Source organism: Penicillium roqueforti (assembly GCF_015533775.1).
Source record: "Penicillium roqueforti strain LCP96 04111 chromosome Unknown scaffold_28, whole genome shotgun sequence".
In the NCBI taxonomy this organism is placed as follows: domain Eukaryota; kingdom Fungi; phylum Ascomycota; class Eurotiomycetes; order Eurotiales; family Aspergillaceae; genus Penicillium; species Penicillium roqueforti.
In genome coordinates this window covers 1-15,181 of record NW_024067592.1, presented here as the reverse complement: position 1 = coordinate 15,181, position 15,181 = coordinate 1, and the positions used below count along the sequence as shown (strand labels likewise).

At 50.9% G+C, this 15,181-nt stretch overlaps 4 protein-coding genes across 4 annotated transcripts; 3 read left to right on the top strand and 1 right to left on the bottom strand.

Moving 5' to 3' along the window:
- Positions 1 to 1,482: 1,482 nt before the first annotated feature.
- LCP9604111_7971 (DNA-binding E3 ubiquitin-protein ligase SNT2) lies at positions 1,483 to 6,406 on the top strand (the record flags this gene model as incomplete). The annotated part of the gene is made up of 2 exons (XM_039076062.1): positions 1,483 to 2,029; positions 2,085 to 6,406. The coding sequence occupies 2 exons, from the start codon at positions 1,483 to 1,485 to the stop codon at positions 6,404 to 6,406; spliced, it is 4,869 nt and encodes a 1,622-aa protein (XP_038925945.1).
- A 656-nt stretch (positions 6,407 to 7,062) lies between these two features.
- LCP9604111_7970 (NAD(P)H-quinone oxidoreductase) lies at positions 7,063 to 8,311 on the top strand (the record flags this gene model as incomplete). The annotated part of the gene is made up of 3 exons (XM_039076061.1): positions 7,063 to 7,087; positions 7,270 to 7,628; positions 7,685 to 8,311. 3 exons carry the CDS (start codon positions 7,063 to 7,065, stop codon positions 8,309 to 8,311), a joined length of 1,011 nt encoding a protein of 336 aa, XP_038925944.1.
- Positions 8,312 to 10,198: 1,887 nt separating this feature from the next.
- On the top strand, positions 10,199 to 13,198 carry pdeB (3',5'-cyclic-nucleotide phosphodiesterase PDE2; the record flags this gene model as incomplete). Its single annotated transcript, XM_039076059.1, has 2 exons — positions 10,199 to 10,379; positions 10,440 to 13,198. The coding sequence occupies 2 exons, from the start codon at positions 10,199 to 10,201 to the stop codon at positions 13,196 to 13,198; spliced, it is 2,940 nt and encodes a 979-aa protein (XP_038925943.1).
- Positions 13,199 to 14,109: 911 nt separating this feature from the next.
- Positions 14,110 to 14,903, bottom strand: LCP9604111_7968 (Rdx family protein; the record flags this gene model as incomplete). Its single annotated transcript, XM_039076058.1, has 3 exons — positions 14,110 to 14,267; positions 14,373 to 14,544; positions 14,769 to 14,903. 3 exons carry the CDS (start codon positions 14,901 to 14,903, stop codon positions 14,110 to 14,112), a joined length of 465 nt encoding a protein of 154 aa, XP_038925942.1.
- Positions 14,904 to 15,181: the final 278 nt, after the last annotated feature.

Below are 15,181 nucleotides of genomic sequence, written 5' to 3'. Positions count from 1 at the left end.
GTTGTTCGGAGGTCTGATCGCCGCATACAACATATATCTCCCAGATACATCTGACACCTGATCTCACTCCAACCCTAACACCTACACAGCTACTCCGTATAAACAGCACACAACACACATGTTATATTGGCTTAAATTGTCCCGGTCCCATGGGTGGATTTCCCAACGGAGTAGGCCGGCACGTTATACCCAAAGAGTTCAGACCTTCACGGTCCTCGGCTAGTTCTCGGCGGCATCGATCGTCATTGGAGAGAAGTTTAAATTACCTATATTATGATTACCCTGATACTCTGATACTTAGTCCTGTGTCTGTGTATTCCCAATTCATCGTCTATCCGACAATCGCGCCTCAGGACCCACCCTATCCTAATGTACACGAATTTATAGATGATTCCCCCTTTTGCCTCTCCCGAGATGCGTAGCCAATCCCGGTGTGTTTGGTCGCACAAGATCAGGCGAACGGGGAAAAATCACCAAAATAGCCAACATGGCAAATAAGAAAGGTACTGGCCATGTATTCCTGGTAATTTTCCAATATCAGTCCCCAGCGACTCTGTTTCTAGGTAGCAGCTCCCACTAGACCTCCATATAAAACTATTCACATCCCCTTTGACGTGCTGAGTAGACACCGTTCCGCATACCAGCATTCCTGTCTAGTGTACGTCGGACCACTGATCGAAATATCCAGTAGATCGAGCAAGGGAGGTCCAAATGAGGTTCTGGTTCCCCAGGGCCTGTCCTTGGGGATCCGTCATATTAACATATTGGGACTAGGGGCCAGGTTCGGGATCCTCGACACTTTTTGCTTTTTTCCGTTTTCCTTCTCTTCTTCTCCCCCTTCCCCATTCCCCGTTGGGCTATATCGTCTTTTTTTTGCCGCTAAATCACTTTTGACCCGCTTCTCCCGACCCATCCCTCCCTCCACTCTATCTACTCTTCTCTCTCTACTCTTCTCTCTCCTCCTCTCGCCTTTCTTCTATTCTGGTCTTCTATTCTTCTATTCTCCCCTATTCATCTCATTCGAGTTGGCCTTTTCGATTCATTTTCGGTAAGCTCCCTATTCTTCCTTGCCATTCGTCTATTAGCTTGAAGAAGTCCCCTATCAATGTTGTTCCTTTCACTCTTGATATCGGAAACACCCTTCACCCCTGCAGAGAAAGAAGATCTGACACGGTCCACTCTTTGTCTTTCCCACTTCTTTTCGCTTTTCCCCTTTGCAACTCCCTTGTGAAGTTCTTCGTCTGGACCGGTGAATCCCATATCTGCCCACTTACCCGTATTTTGAGATTTTCGCCCTTCCCACTTTCAGCTTGCATTCTTCCATTGAGCGTGTCCTCTTCCCGCGTTTTCTAAAGTTCCAAGGCGACGGGTTCCCACTAATCACCCGCCACAGCTTCCTCTGGGCTTGATCTTTTCACTTCTTACATCTTCTTCCCCCCATTCCATCTTCATTTGCCCGTGGATGACTAAGGACCTCACTCAATGACCACTCCCAACTCTCCGGAGGCAGTGGCCGATTCGGCCAACGGCTCCGCCACCGCGTATGGCACGCGATCGAGAGGTCGTAATGCCCCTCGGCCAAATTACGCCGAGGACCGTGACCTGGATGCGGACATCGATCTCTCTGCTCCAAACTCCAAGTCCGCCAAAAGAAATAGCGGCGTGGCACTCAACCACATTGTCAACGGCGCCAATCACGAGGAGAAGACCTCGTCGGCGCAACCACGAAAGAGCCTGACCAATGGTCAGAGCGCAAATGGATCGGCAAAAGATGCCATTCCTGGCACTTCTTCATTTTCCGCCAGACCGGATGATGTGAATGGATCTAATTTGAGAAAACGCAAACAACCCGCCAGCACGCCACATTCCACCCCCAACTCGGGTGGTGCCGTGAAGAAGATCTTCACCACCCCTCCAGGCGATTCGGAAGGGGGTTATTTCACCAACATGATGAGTTTCGAAAACTCTGGGCCCTATTTGCAGGATGGCCAATTAATAGCCGATGATGGCACCACTTTTGCCCTCAATGGTTAGCCCCTCACTTCCTTCAAAAGTGATTGTTCCAAGACTAATAATTTTTATAGACCATGTTTATTTGATTTGCGAACCTCCGGGGGAGCCATATTATCTAGCGCGCATCATGGAATTTCTGCCATCCAAAACCAAGCCGGGTGGCTTCATTGAGGCAATGAGAGTCAACTGGTATTACCGCCCACGGGATATCCAGCGCCATTCTCCCGACACTCGATTTCTCTTTGCTTCAATGCACTCTGACACCTGTCCTCTTTCTTCACTACGGGGCAAGTGTGATATTCGACACGTGTCGGAGATTGAAGACCTTAGCTGTTACAAGAAGACGAGGAACTGTTTCTGGTACGACAAAATGTTCGACCGATATATCCATCGTCTTTACGATGTCATTCCGACTAAAGATATCATTAATGTCCCGGGAAACGTCAAGAAAGTGCTCGACGAACGCTGGAAATTCATTCTGGTCGAGATCGGAAAGGGGAAAGAATTGACGGGTGCCGTCAAGACTTGCAAGCGATGCCATTTATACGCCGCAACCTCTGAATCAGTTGACTGTGCAGTTTGCAATTCAACATATCACATGCATTGTGTCCGACCCGCCTTGACAAAGAAACCCGCTCGAGGCTTTGCTTGGGCTTGTGCCGCTTGCAGTCGCGCCCAGGAGCGCAAACTCGAGGCACGCAACACACCATTAACTGGCGGCATCCGAACAGATGGCGAAGATGTGATCATGGAAGAAGAGGAGGAAGAGGATCCCAATAATGTGGCGAATGGCATAGCCAACGGTACCTCCGCCAGTACCCCCGCAGCCGAGGAAGATTCCATGCCTCAACCCGCAACTGCGGAACAGATCGCACAAGCCAAAATGTGGCCTTACCGATACCTGGGTATTCACTGCCGCGTGGAGGATGCTCTGGATTACGATGATCGAATTTACCCCCGAGCCAGCTCCCGTCTAGGAACTCGGCACCAGGCAGTGGTCCCCGCTTGGCCAGGCCGTCCAGTTGAGTACGTGAAACCCCTTGAGACGAAAAAGAAATCAAAGGTTCCCGGCAAAAAGGATGGAAAGCTCTCTAAGGATGCACAGGCAGCAATGGAAGCTGCGAAGCACGAGAGGGCAAACCGACCGAAGTGGGTTCAAGATGAGCCAGTGGGCTATGTGCATCGTGGTCAGGATGAGCCGATCATAATCAATGGAAAACAGACGCGCACAGCCGAGCTTCAATTCAAAATGCCCAGTTCTGATCAGATCACCGCCCGCGGCGAAGATGACGCACCTGGCTCCCATTTAAGCGATGCAGATCGAGAAAAGTTCGTCGACGACTACATGCGCCAAGCCAAGGAACTAGCCCCTGGTATTGGGGTTGAGAAATACAGCACAAATTTCCTCGACAGAGCCCTTGCACTTCTCTACTCTGAGAACTTCGATGTCCAGGCTGCCCTTGCTAAGCTGAAGAAAACCAACAAGTACAAGGATCTTAAGGAGCCCCACATACGACCGGAGGAACTCAAGCTATTCGAACAAGGTGTCGCCAAGTATGGATCCGAATGGCGCAATATCATGAAGCACGTCAAGACTGTCCATATCTATCAGATCGTCCGTTTCTACTACATGTGGAAGAAAACCGCCAGCGGTCGGAAGATTTGGGGCAGTTATGAAGGCAGACGTGGCAAGAAGGAGGTACGCCGTCATAGCGTAGTTTCATCTAAACTCCTTGACGACGTGGCCGATGATCAGGATGATTCCGCCTTTGACTCCGAGAAAGCCATTGTCCAGAAGCGTGGATTCCATTGCAAGTTCTGCTCTATTCGCCATTCGCGACAGTGGCGCCGTGCGCCCCTAGTTCCCCCCGGCACCGTGGTTCCGTCCGAGCCCTCAAACAAGAAAGACAAGGGCCCTATGCTCACCGTTGCGCTCTGTCTTCGCTGCGCCCTCCTATGGCGGAAGTACGGGATTCAATATGAGGATGTTGACGAGGTTGCAAAGAGGATTGCAGGCAGCGGTAACAAGTCATGGCGACGCCGAATCGACGAAGAAATGCTTGCGCAACTGATTGTAGCTACCGAAACTCCGTTTGTCATCACCCCTGCTACGGCAACTACGGCTACTGCGATGGGCATTCCGCTTGATACAAACCCTCGACTCTTGATGGAAGGAAAGCCGGAAGGAAAGGTGGAAGGAAAGGTGGAACCGACGAAAAAGAAGGCCAAGGAAACGCCCGCTCCTTCAACTGCGACATCCGTTGAACCTATGCCAAAGAGGAAGACGATCCCGGAGAAAGTGGTGGAAGCTCCACCGATTGTTCCCGACCCGCCAAAGGCCAAGACCCTCCCTTGTTCAATCTGCAACCAAATAGAACCTTCAGGTGAAGAGCACCTTTCATGTCGGGATTGCCGTCTTACGGTCCATCGCAATTGCTATGGTGTGCGGGATTCGCGCCCCAGCAGCAAGTGGCTGTGTGATATGTGCTCCAACGACCGCACTCCCTCGATTTCTACAGACTACACATGTGTTCTTTGCCCAGTGTCATGGACCGAACACGACCTCATGGAGACGCCTAAGAACAACTCCCGGAAGAAGACTGAGCGTGACAAGGAAAAGGAGCGGATGGAGAAGGAGATGGTTGCGGAGGCGATTAAGCTTTATCGCCAGCGTCAGGAGGCCGTTGGGAAGCCTATCGGTCCCCGGGAACCCCTGAAGCGTACTGCAGGCAACAACTGGGCCCACGTGCTTTGCACCTTGTGGACCCCGGAGTTGAAGTATGGCGATGCAGAGGAGCTTGAGCCTGCGGAAGGATTCGGATCTATTCCCAAGGAGCGGTGGCGCGAGACGTGTAAGGTTTGCAAGTCAAATAAGGGTGCATGTGTACCATGTAGCTTTGCTGGCTGCAATGCTCACTTCCACGTGGGCTGTGCTTTCCAAGCACGCTACCGGTTCGGCTTCGATATCACACCCGTCAAGAGCTCACGCCGCGACAGCATGCGAGCTATTCGTCTCGGCGAAGATATTGGAGCAGCGACACCTGCTGTTTACTGTCCAAATCACCATGTGTCCACTGTTCTGCACGAAATCGGTGAGCAGACAAACCAGCATCATCTAAACGCTCTCCAATTGTTCGCCCAGACCTACAAGCAGGCCGACCTCACCCTCACTGGAACCGTTCGCAAAGCGGCGTACATGCATCAATCCGTCGGAGCTCCGCCACACCCTTCCACCAATGTCAACCGCCGGGCTTCAACGAGTACTACGCCGGCTTCCAGGGATACCCACAAAGTTCAGCCGGTGGAGGATGTGGCTGGAGATCCCATGGATATTGATACCGACAACCATGTTGCATCGCGACCGGTTGCTCCTGGCGTGGAGACCAACCGCAAATGCGTTCGTTGTGCCACCGGCTTTAGTCCTAGGTGGTGGGCTATTGGGCGACGACCTCCTATGGCCAATGGCTCTGGACACCCTCATCATCCGCCCCAAGGTCCCTTCCCCCAACAAAATGGAGATCCTTGCGAAATGGCATACGAATGTCATAAATGCCATTTGAAGAATCCGGCGCCTCCTCCCCCTCCGCCTGTACCAGAGCCCACGCCCGACCAACGGCCTTCGCCTTACTCTGCTCAACGCCCCATGATACCCACCTCACGAATGCCTGGCCATCCAGGTCATCCAGGTCATCCAGGCCATACATTTTTGCCACACCCACATCCACACCCGCACCCGCATCCCCCCCCTAACGGTGTGCTTGGGCGGCCGATGCCTCCTGCTCACCCATCCAACGGACTTCCCGGACCAGGATACACTGGACCATACGAGCAGCGTCACACGCCCGATATCGGTATTCGCAACGGCATGTCGCCGTCTCCTTATCCCCCGGCACAGCCACCTCCCCATCACATGAATAACTACCCGCCACCCCATCCTGCAGGGCCATTACCTCAACACTATACCAGTGCTGGGCCTTCGGGACCTCCGCCACCATATTCCACCCACCAGAGCCCGTATGGCCCTGTGCCGGCTCGCTCGCCGCATCTTTCGCAGCCACCGCCGCGATCATATGCAGCGTCCGCATCCCCTCCAATCGTGCAAGCGACGACGATCAACCGATCACCCCAGACCTCGCTGAGCGCTCTCAACGGCGGTCCCCCTCCTCGCATGTACTCCGTTGAGCGTGTGGTAGGAGCCCCCTCTCACTCACCACCGGTGACGCAGGCACGCATTGACCCGCGGGGGCCCACCGCCACTCCTCCCACTCGACCGGAAGATACACCACCTTCCCTGATGGGCGGGCCACCAAGCAGTCGGCACTCTGGGGTCAACGGTACAGCGCCCGGGACCGGAGCGAGCGCAAGCCCATCGCTGAAGAACCTTCTCTCATAACGATATCCCCCTACACGAGTGCTCCTAATCGAGTTGTATGATAGTGACCTTTCCTATTTGCTTTTACCGCTACTGCATATGCATGCCACGGCATCACATGAACAAAAGTGTGTCCGCGGTTGGATTCTCCTTTCTGTGTTTTCTCTTTGTTTTTCTTTCCTTTCCAGCTACGGAGACCCCGAGCCTTTCTAGCCGGTAGATCCACCTATCGGCCACCATCTTTCACCCTTTATCGTTTCTTCTTTTCTTATGTGCTTGTTGTTTTTCGGCGTCTTGAATTACGGCACCTGGGAAAAGTCCGTGGAGTCTGTTAAGGAGCGGTTGGGGGGCTTGATGTCGTCGAAAATCACGGATTGCATGGAGTAGGATTGGCCACTTTATGATTGATATCACCATTACCCATTTTTCCAGCTAGATGAATTGTTCAATATTGCTATGATCTACATTTTCTGATTCTTCAACAATCGTACATTATCCACTTAGGTGTCCGGCATATTATAAACCAACCTCGGAAGCTGGCGATGCTGACAAATGCCGATCAAATGCGGTCAGTTCGTCATAGCTGTTCCAAGGTTGGCTTCAGGGGATATAAAATAGATCTTCTGCAGATATTTGCATGAAAAACACCCATTGAACACTTTTAAGCATCACCCAAAATGAGCGACACCATGCGAGCCATCGGTAAGTGAGCGCGGGGTTGAAGAACATTTCCCCACCTGATATCATCTACACTTTTGGAATGGAGGATCATACATCAACCCATCTGCTTCACTTCATTACTATTCACTCTCTTTCCTCTATACCCACACCTCGAATACTTTAATACTCTATACAATGTCAACCCCAAGACTAACAAACCCTAGGCATCAAGGGCGGCAAAGGCCCCGCAACAAGCCTCTTTGTCGACCAGATCGCCAAGCCCACCGCCGCAGAAGGCGAAGTCATCATCAAGATCCGGGCCTTCGGACTGAACCGCATGGACCTGCTTCAGCGCGAGGGCCTATACCCCGTCCCACCCCAAGCACCCCCAACCATGGGCGTGGAGTTTTCCGGCGTGATCGAGAGCTTCGGGCCGGACGGACACGAAGACTTCAAAATCGGAGATGAAGTATTCGGGCTTGCATACGGCGGCGCCTACGCCGAGTACATCTCCGTCTCCGCTCACATGCTAGTGCACAAACCCAAAGAGCTATCATGGGAAGAAGCAGCAGGAGTCCCAGAGGTGCGTACACCCAATTCAATCATCTAAAAGAAAAACCCGCTAACCACCACCCGTAGACCTGGATGACAGCCTCGCAAGCTCTCTTCCTAATCGGCGAATTCCAAGCAGGCCAAAGCGTCCTCTGGCACGCAGGCGCATCTTCCGTGTCAATCTCCGGTATCCAGCTCGCGAAAGACGCCGGTGCAAAAGCCATCTACGCAACGGCGGGCTCGCAAGAGAAAATCGACTTCCTAGAAAAAGAACTCGGTGTAACGAAAGCCTTCAACTACAAAACCCAAGATTGGGCGGCGGAAATCCAGTCCGCGACATCTGGCGCGGGCGTCAATCTCACCATCGACTTCATCGGCGCGACGTATTTCCAGGGTAATTTGGACGTGGCGGCGCGCGACAGTCGTATTGTCTTGCTGGGCCTTATGGGCGGTGGCAAGTTGCCTGACGGGGTGAATATTGCGCCGTTGCTGTATAAGCGTGTGCGGATTGAGGGCAGCACGCTGCGCAGTCGGGATCTCGAGTACCAGCGCAAATTGCGGGATACGCTTGTTGAGCACGCGTTGCCGCGGTTCTGTGATGGGACGTTTAAAGTATTTGTGGAGAAGGTGTTTCCATTTGAGGGCATTGAGGAGGCGCATAAGTTACTTGAGAGTAACACTACTAAGGGGAAGATTATTTGTGTTTTTGAGTAGATTGCATAACATCGAATATAGAGAATGTGGAAATATTATGTACGGAGTACAATATGTAGATAAGCTAATACTAGGCATAGCCAAGAGATCGACAAAGTAGACCCCACCCTTGCCATTTACAAAAAAAAAAGAAAAGAACACATACGGAGTATACGCAGTAGTACATAGCTGTATAATTTGCCAAGTATTGTAACATAAACTACATACATATATATGTAACTAGAACATATAGCAGTTCTAAAAGTACCTGGGCATGCATGCAGCTATCCCTCGTGCCGTTGATTGGCCGGGTTCCCCTTCCAATCACATGGAAGCTATCAGCAACTGAACCGTGGATGACATGGAGATTAGCTAAGGCCACATAGCCACCTGGGCATATTAGCCTAGGACTGTCCATTTTATGTATGACGTGTATATATTTGCATACATTCAATATTCTTCTTAATATAGATAATCAATGCCCTAGCCTGTGTCAAGTTAAAGGTGAATGCATGCAATTGTACCTCCTGCAGGTGATCCATTTCTGAAAGTGGAGAACAATCGATGAGATCACCTCGGATTATCTAATATTCCGTCCGATTTGGCCCCGAATGGGCCCATCTTATCCACTTTTTTCTTTTCTTTTTCTTTTTCTTCTGCTTTTTTCTTTTTTTTTCGATTCTGCAGGGTATGTGTATTAATATCTAGTATGTACAATAGGGTATTCCAATGTAGTATACAATACTTGATGTATTGTAGCTAAATCAATGAATACAAAATTACTACAACTACCTACATATATGTAAAGTAATATATGCAGTGAGATAACAGAAGTTCGAGATAACTATGTCGACTGCATACATAGCTACCCGACCGCCCTGTATTGTGTTACAGAATCTGTGCTTACTAACCCACAGACCTTCTAGAAAGAAGGAAAAAAGAAGAGAGGCGTCATTGGGCCCACTGGTTACGATCGGAGGCTCTGCCCAAGAAGCAATGGTATAGAGGAAGAGACGAAGACATAGTTGAGAGATGAGTATTCTGCTGATAATCGAGTAATTAGCGACAAGTCAACATCCCTCAAGATACTCACCAAAATTCAAATATACCTGCTAGTGTACCCAAGACCAAGATTACTTGAGGATCATCCCGTCCCGCCCCAAGGCCTTCTGGAAGGAGGAAAGAAGCCCCTTCCCCGTGTTCGCCCCTCCACTTGTCCTCAGCTTTGGGTGTTTTTGCTCTTTTTACCAACTTCTTTATTTCACTTCCCTTTTCATCTTTTCTTTGTTTATCTCACCGCTACACGCTACACGCATACACCACACCATGTCGAATTGACGTCCTTTCCCGCCTCTCCCTTTTGTGTTCTTTCACCAATTGAACCCCCTTCGTCCTCGACAAACTCACGTGTCGCTCTCATCCCATCGCTCGTCCGAATCCGACTCCGGGGTAGAAAAAGTGGGTTGCGCGCTCGATCTGTCTAGTGCGACAAGTCTAGGACAAGTCTAGGCTCTGGGGGTTGTCTCGGATCCTCCAGTCCATAACGCGACTCGGACTGCCTCGCTGCAGGAGACAACTCCATTGTTCGATTCGGTGACCTGAGAGCGTGCTTGCCGACTCCTGCCATTCCTTCCCCGACTTTCTTTGTGCCGATTCAATCGGATCTTTCCCGACCTCCCATCACCCTCATTCCAGCCGCTCGTTTTTTTCTTTTCCCTTTTCACCTCTCATAACCGTGCTCGTCACTCGTACCTTCTACCATTCCCCTGGTCTTCGTCATCAGAGCCATATGCGAGCCAGGACCGCTCCGACCGACTCCTTTCCTTTTTCTTCACTCCGATTGAGTTCTTGTCGGTCTTCTGATTCCAGCAAGCCCTGATCGGGGGTCGTTCTCAACCTTCTAACATCATGGTGGACCGCGTGGATTGCGCGGGCCTGTACATTGACGACCGAGTGCGGTCGGAGAGATGGGTGCGCAGGAATTCCATCGATACTTCAACCATCTCGTGCGCGGGTTCCTTCGCGACACCCGAAGAACCGGAGGCCCTGCAAGCCGATGTGGAGCAGCTGTTGTTGGTGTGCAAACAAGGTAGGTTCTACAGACTTGCATTGCGTTCGATGATTTGCTAATTACTCCCGGGTTTTGCAGTCTATCTCTGCCACAACGGCTCCTCCTTTGCGACGAAACTGGCCGAGCTCAGCGACCGGGCGGGTAGCGAATGCAACCCGATTTTCGCATTCTTCGAGGTTGACTTCAGCGGCGAAGAGTCGAACTTGGCTCGTCGAAAAGCCAGTCGCGCTTCATGGGCCGACAATGCTCCTCCTTCGCCGGGCTCCATCCACCGCACTTTCACGTTTTCAACGCAGTCCGACGAAGCACGGGGGCTGTCCCTTCTGTCCGGTGTCTCAAACGATATTCAAGCCCAAGAAGGGCCAAATTTGGTCATCCCCATTGCTATTTTGCGCCTTCCTACTCCCGATGCCCCTAACCATGCGTCTGTCGGCCCTACCAGTCAACCGGATTCTCAAGGACCTCTTACGGTGGAGCACAAGCAAATTGCCCGCTGTCTTGATGCCGGTGCTATGGATGTCTTGACCACCCCGCTAGATCGGTCGCGGATCCAAGGGCTTGTGGTTCATGCCTACCGCACCCGTAAAGCGGCTCAGAGAGAGATGTCCCGGTTCCTCGCACGGAGAAAGCAACGAAAGCTTTCTTGGGTCGGCGTGCATGATGAGCAGCCATATTCTTATCTACGAGAAGCCATGGTTTCAAAGCTCATGAAAGGGATTTGCAACCCAGAAGAAGTCATACATGATGAATTCCAAGAGCTGGATCTCAACGTTGATCCCGCGCGTATCCCTTTTGTCAGAAAAGAGGTAGGCAGTTGGAATTTCTGCGCTCACGAGTTCACTGAGGACGAACTGGTCTTTGGCGCTTGTGAGATGATACAACATGCTTTCACTATGCCAGGACTGGACCCCTGGCGATTGACCCCCGATGAACTGCAAACTTTCCTTCTCAGCTGCCGCGCCGCCTATAACTCCTTCGTGCTTTACCACAATTTCCGCCATGCGATTGATGTACTGCAATCCGTCTTTTGCTTCCTGCTCCGCATTGGTGCATTGCCTCCATATCAATCAATTGGTCAATCTCCTGTCCCCGAAACTCCCATCACCTCCCTTCTCACGCCATTCGACGCCCTTACCCTCCTTATCTCGGCCATTGGTCATGACGTTGGCCACCCAGGCGTCAACAATTTTTTCCTCGTCAAACTCAACGCACCTCTTGCTCAACTCTACAATGACAATTCCGTCTTGGAAGCGTTCCATTGCGCCGCCTTTTCCCAGATTTTGCGTCGGCACTGGCCTGCCGCATTCAAGGACAATCAGCTGCGAAAGCTCCTTATCAGTTCTATCCTGGCCACAGATATGGGTGTGCACCAGAAGTTCATGCAGCGAATGGGCTCATTCCAAGAAAAGTTCTACGAAAACAACCAATCTGTTGATGGCTGGAAGCCTCAAGATGTCGACATGTACAAGACTCTCATTTGTGGATTACTGATCAAATGTGCCGACATCAGTAACGTGGCTCGACCGTGGAAAGTTGCAATGAAGTGGACGCAAATCCTGCAAGAGGAATTTGCCAACCAGGGCGAGATGGAAAGGGAGGTTGGAATGGAAACCGCACTGTTTGGCGGGCCGCCCGAATTAGGGAACATCTACAAACTGGCTACTGGTCAAATTGGATTCATGTCGATATTCGCCCTGCCACTCTTTGAAGGCATTTCCGACCTTCTGCCCCAGTTGCAGTTCGCTACGGACCATATCCTTCGCAATCAGGCACGGTGGCAAGAACTTGCTAACGAAGAGCTGAAGAAGCAAGGTCTTCCAATTGAGAAACGGGCCGAGGTCACTGTTTCGCCTCGCTCCCGTAGCCCTGCAGCTTCTGACAAGCAGCTCTTCAATCCAGGAGATGGCGCAGCGGATAGAGTCAAATATCCAGATGATGGATACAACGAAAACACCATTGAACCAGTTGTGTCGCCAGATACTTCAGGTCCTCAGATCGAGATTACAGGAAGTCCCCTGGCGCCGGTGGCTGAATTTTCATCACGGAAATCTTCTAATGCCATCCCGGACCTTTCTTGTTTCTCCATCCCAGGAGCCCCGGAGTCTGCCCATGGGTCCATCTCGACACAGCTTCATAGCCCTCTCACAGAAGCAAGCCCCGTTACCGACGATCCTGCTATTTTAGCCGCCGTCTTGTATGCCAACTCGGCTCTCGGTAATGGGAATTCGCCAGTGGGGCGTGGCCATACTTTCGGGGCTGCCGAGAGACCAAGCAGCTCCCGCCAAGGTCTTTCACATGGTTCTCAACGCGACTCCGAACGCCACCATGCGCAGCACAGCTCCTCTGCCCGCACGGGCTCTAATCGCAATAGTTGTACACGGACGCAAAGCACTTACAGCAACACCATGACACCTATATCTCCCGCAACTAATGCCTCGAGCTTTTTAGCCGTGGATAGCGGCGACGAAAAGCGAGGCTCCGGGGAAAGTGCCGCGCCAAGTGATATTGGAGGACCTGAGGACAATAGCACACGTCCCAGCACAGCGGACGTGTATCCTTCAGGTTTAACAGCAGGCGGTTTCAGCCCCGGTCGCGACTCTATCGCTCGTAGTCAAGCTCGATCCGAAGATGGCACCAGCAAAGACTTCTCCAGGCTGGGAGCCCCTGGGACCCGCAGCACGACTCATTCAACGACTACTGGCGAAAGCATCAAAAATGAAGCTCCTCCAGCGGATGACTCTCATGGTCATCATAGACTTCCTAAGCGGAGGAGTCGGCTTCGACTTGCTTTTTGGAAGCGTCGTAACCATTCGCACGAGGTCCCCGGTGAGACATGAATCTTGCTGTCCTGGTTGGTGCTTTTAGGCTTGAACAACCTCTAGCTGTGTATAATGCTGCCATGGTCTTATGAACATTTCATTCTCCAATGAGGCTTGAGACCACACTGGTGTTCCATGAATTCACGACTCGACCAGTCGAAGAACCCGATCAATGGGTTTTCTTTTCCCGCCGCATTGGCTCTCCTGGTCACGACTCTACGAAGTCGATCACGATACCTTCTTACCTTCTGCTGGACGTCCGAGGTTGTCTCGGACACGAAAGCAAATGCAAAACTTGTCTGAGCAATTACAGCATCAAGACAAGATAAGTTGCATGTTTTACTCTACTCTCCTCCCTCGGGGCTGAGAGTCACGCTTTTATCATATAGTCCTCTCAATGGATACTGGGATTGGTGTCCCGCTACATCTAGCATCTGATTATTTGCATCGGGCTCGCCCACCTACTTCTGTGTGATGACCACGAATGTCTGTTTTCTTTCATCCTTACCTTACACCTTCCTTCATCCCTCTTTCTTTTTCCCTTCTACTCCACCATTGTGTGATATTTCGGGGCGGTTATTTCTTATCCTAGAGTTCGGTGATAGGCCGGCGTTTGATCTCCTACTGGGGTTTCTTTGACTCGATATTCGGGATCCTTCGCGATCTTGGATAGTCTTTTTCTCTTTCTCCCCTGTGCTTGATCCTCTTGTGTTTCGTTCTTTTCTCTCTTCTTTTTTTTTTTTTTTACATTGACTCTTGTTAGACTCTTCCGCTCTGCGCGATAATGAATGTGATGTGTATAGTGGCTTGTAATGATTGTAAGATATGTAGTTATGTTCCAAGTAGTATATATGATCCAGCATTTATGCCAACATGATCTAAAAATGAACTCCATGAAGATAGCAAGTCAAAACAATACCCAATACCCCCTACTGACAATCCTCACAATCCGCCTTACCCTTACTCTTTTCCTCCTCTTTCACTTCCTTCTGCTCACCCTGCTGCTTCTTTAACGCCCGATCCGTGTGTCCCAAGTCTCTATCAGGAGCAATAACATTTCGCACAAGTGACTTGAGCGCTTTGACTTCTGAGGGGAGGAAGGAATGGTCAGGACAAGGCTCCCATGCAGTAAATAAGAATGCATAGAAGAATATGCAGTAATAAATGACAAAACCAAAGGAAGAAAACATACCAGGAAAACCCCCATCCCGCTTCCGATCCCACAAAATGCTCTCCTGCGTCGTGATCTCCCCATCATTCATGGTACCATGCCATATCGTCACAGTGAACACGCCGCCGGTTTTCGGAACGAGGGCGACTTCGCCGAGGTCTGTGCTGAATGTTGAGAGAAGTTCTTGGGCGAACTGTTGGTTTCTTATGTTAGTATTGGTTCCGGTTTAGTGAGGTCTGTATATTATGTCCACGGTCACGGTCATGGTTATGTTGGCAGTGACAGTGACGGTGATATCGAGTCTGATATATATGGTATGCAATAGCAAAGTAACGAATCACACTTCACCCCGCCGCAGAAACGATACAACCAAATATCTCTAACATGATAGGTCAAATAGGAAAGATAACAACGTACGTATGCGGCGCGGAGCATCCACCGGCACTGTGTGCAGAACTGGATTGAGATGCGGGGGAGATGGACGTTGGCGGGTGCAATTGTGTCGCTCTTATTGGGGGTTGAGTCTAACGGGGTCAATGCAGATTCGGCCATCATGGACTGTTGGTTTGATGTTGGAGAATGTATTGGGGGCGTTTGGGTGATTGTGGTATGGTCAAGTCGATGTCTCGGGATGGATGGGGATTTGGATGATGTCAGCGGGGATGGGCTGACTTGTGAATATCAAATTACGAAGGTGTATAGTGGCCAACAGTCGGATGCCTGATTTTAATGGTTTTATCGCCTAATTGGGACTAGCTCTTACCAGTTTTAGACCGCCTTTGACACCGCTCAATACCATCTTTTGTAAGTACACATCGAAGAGACGAAAC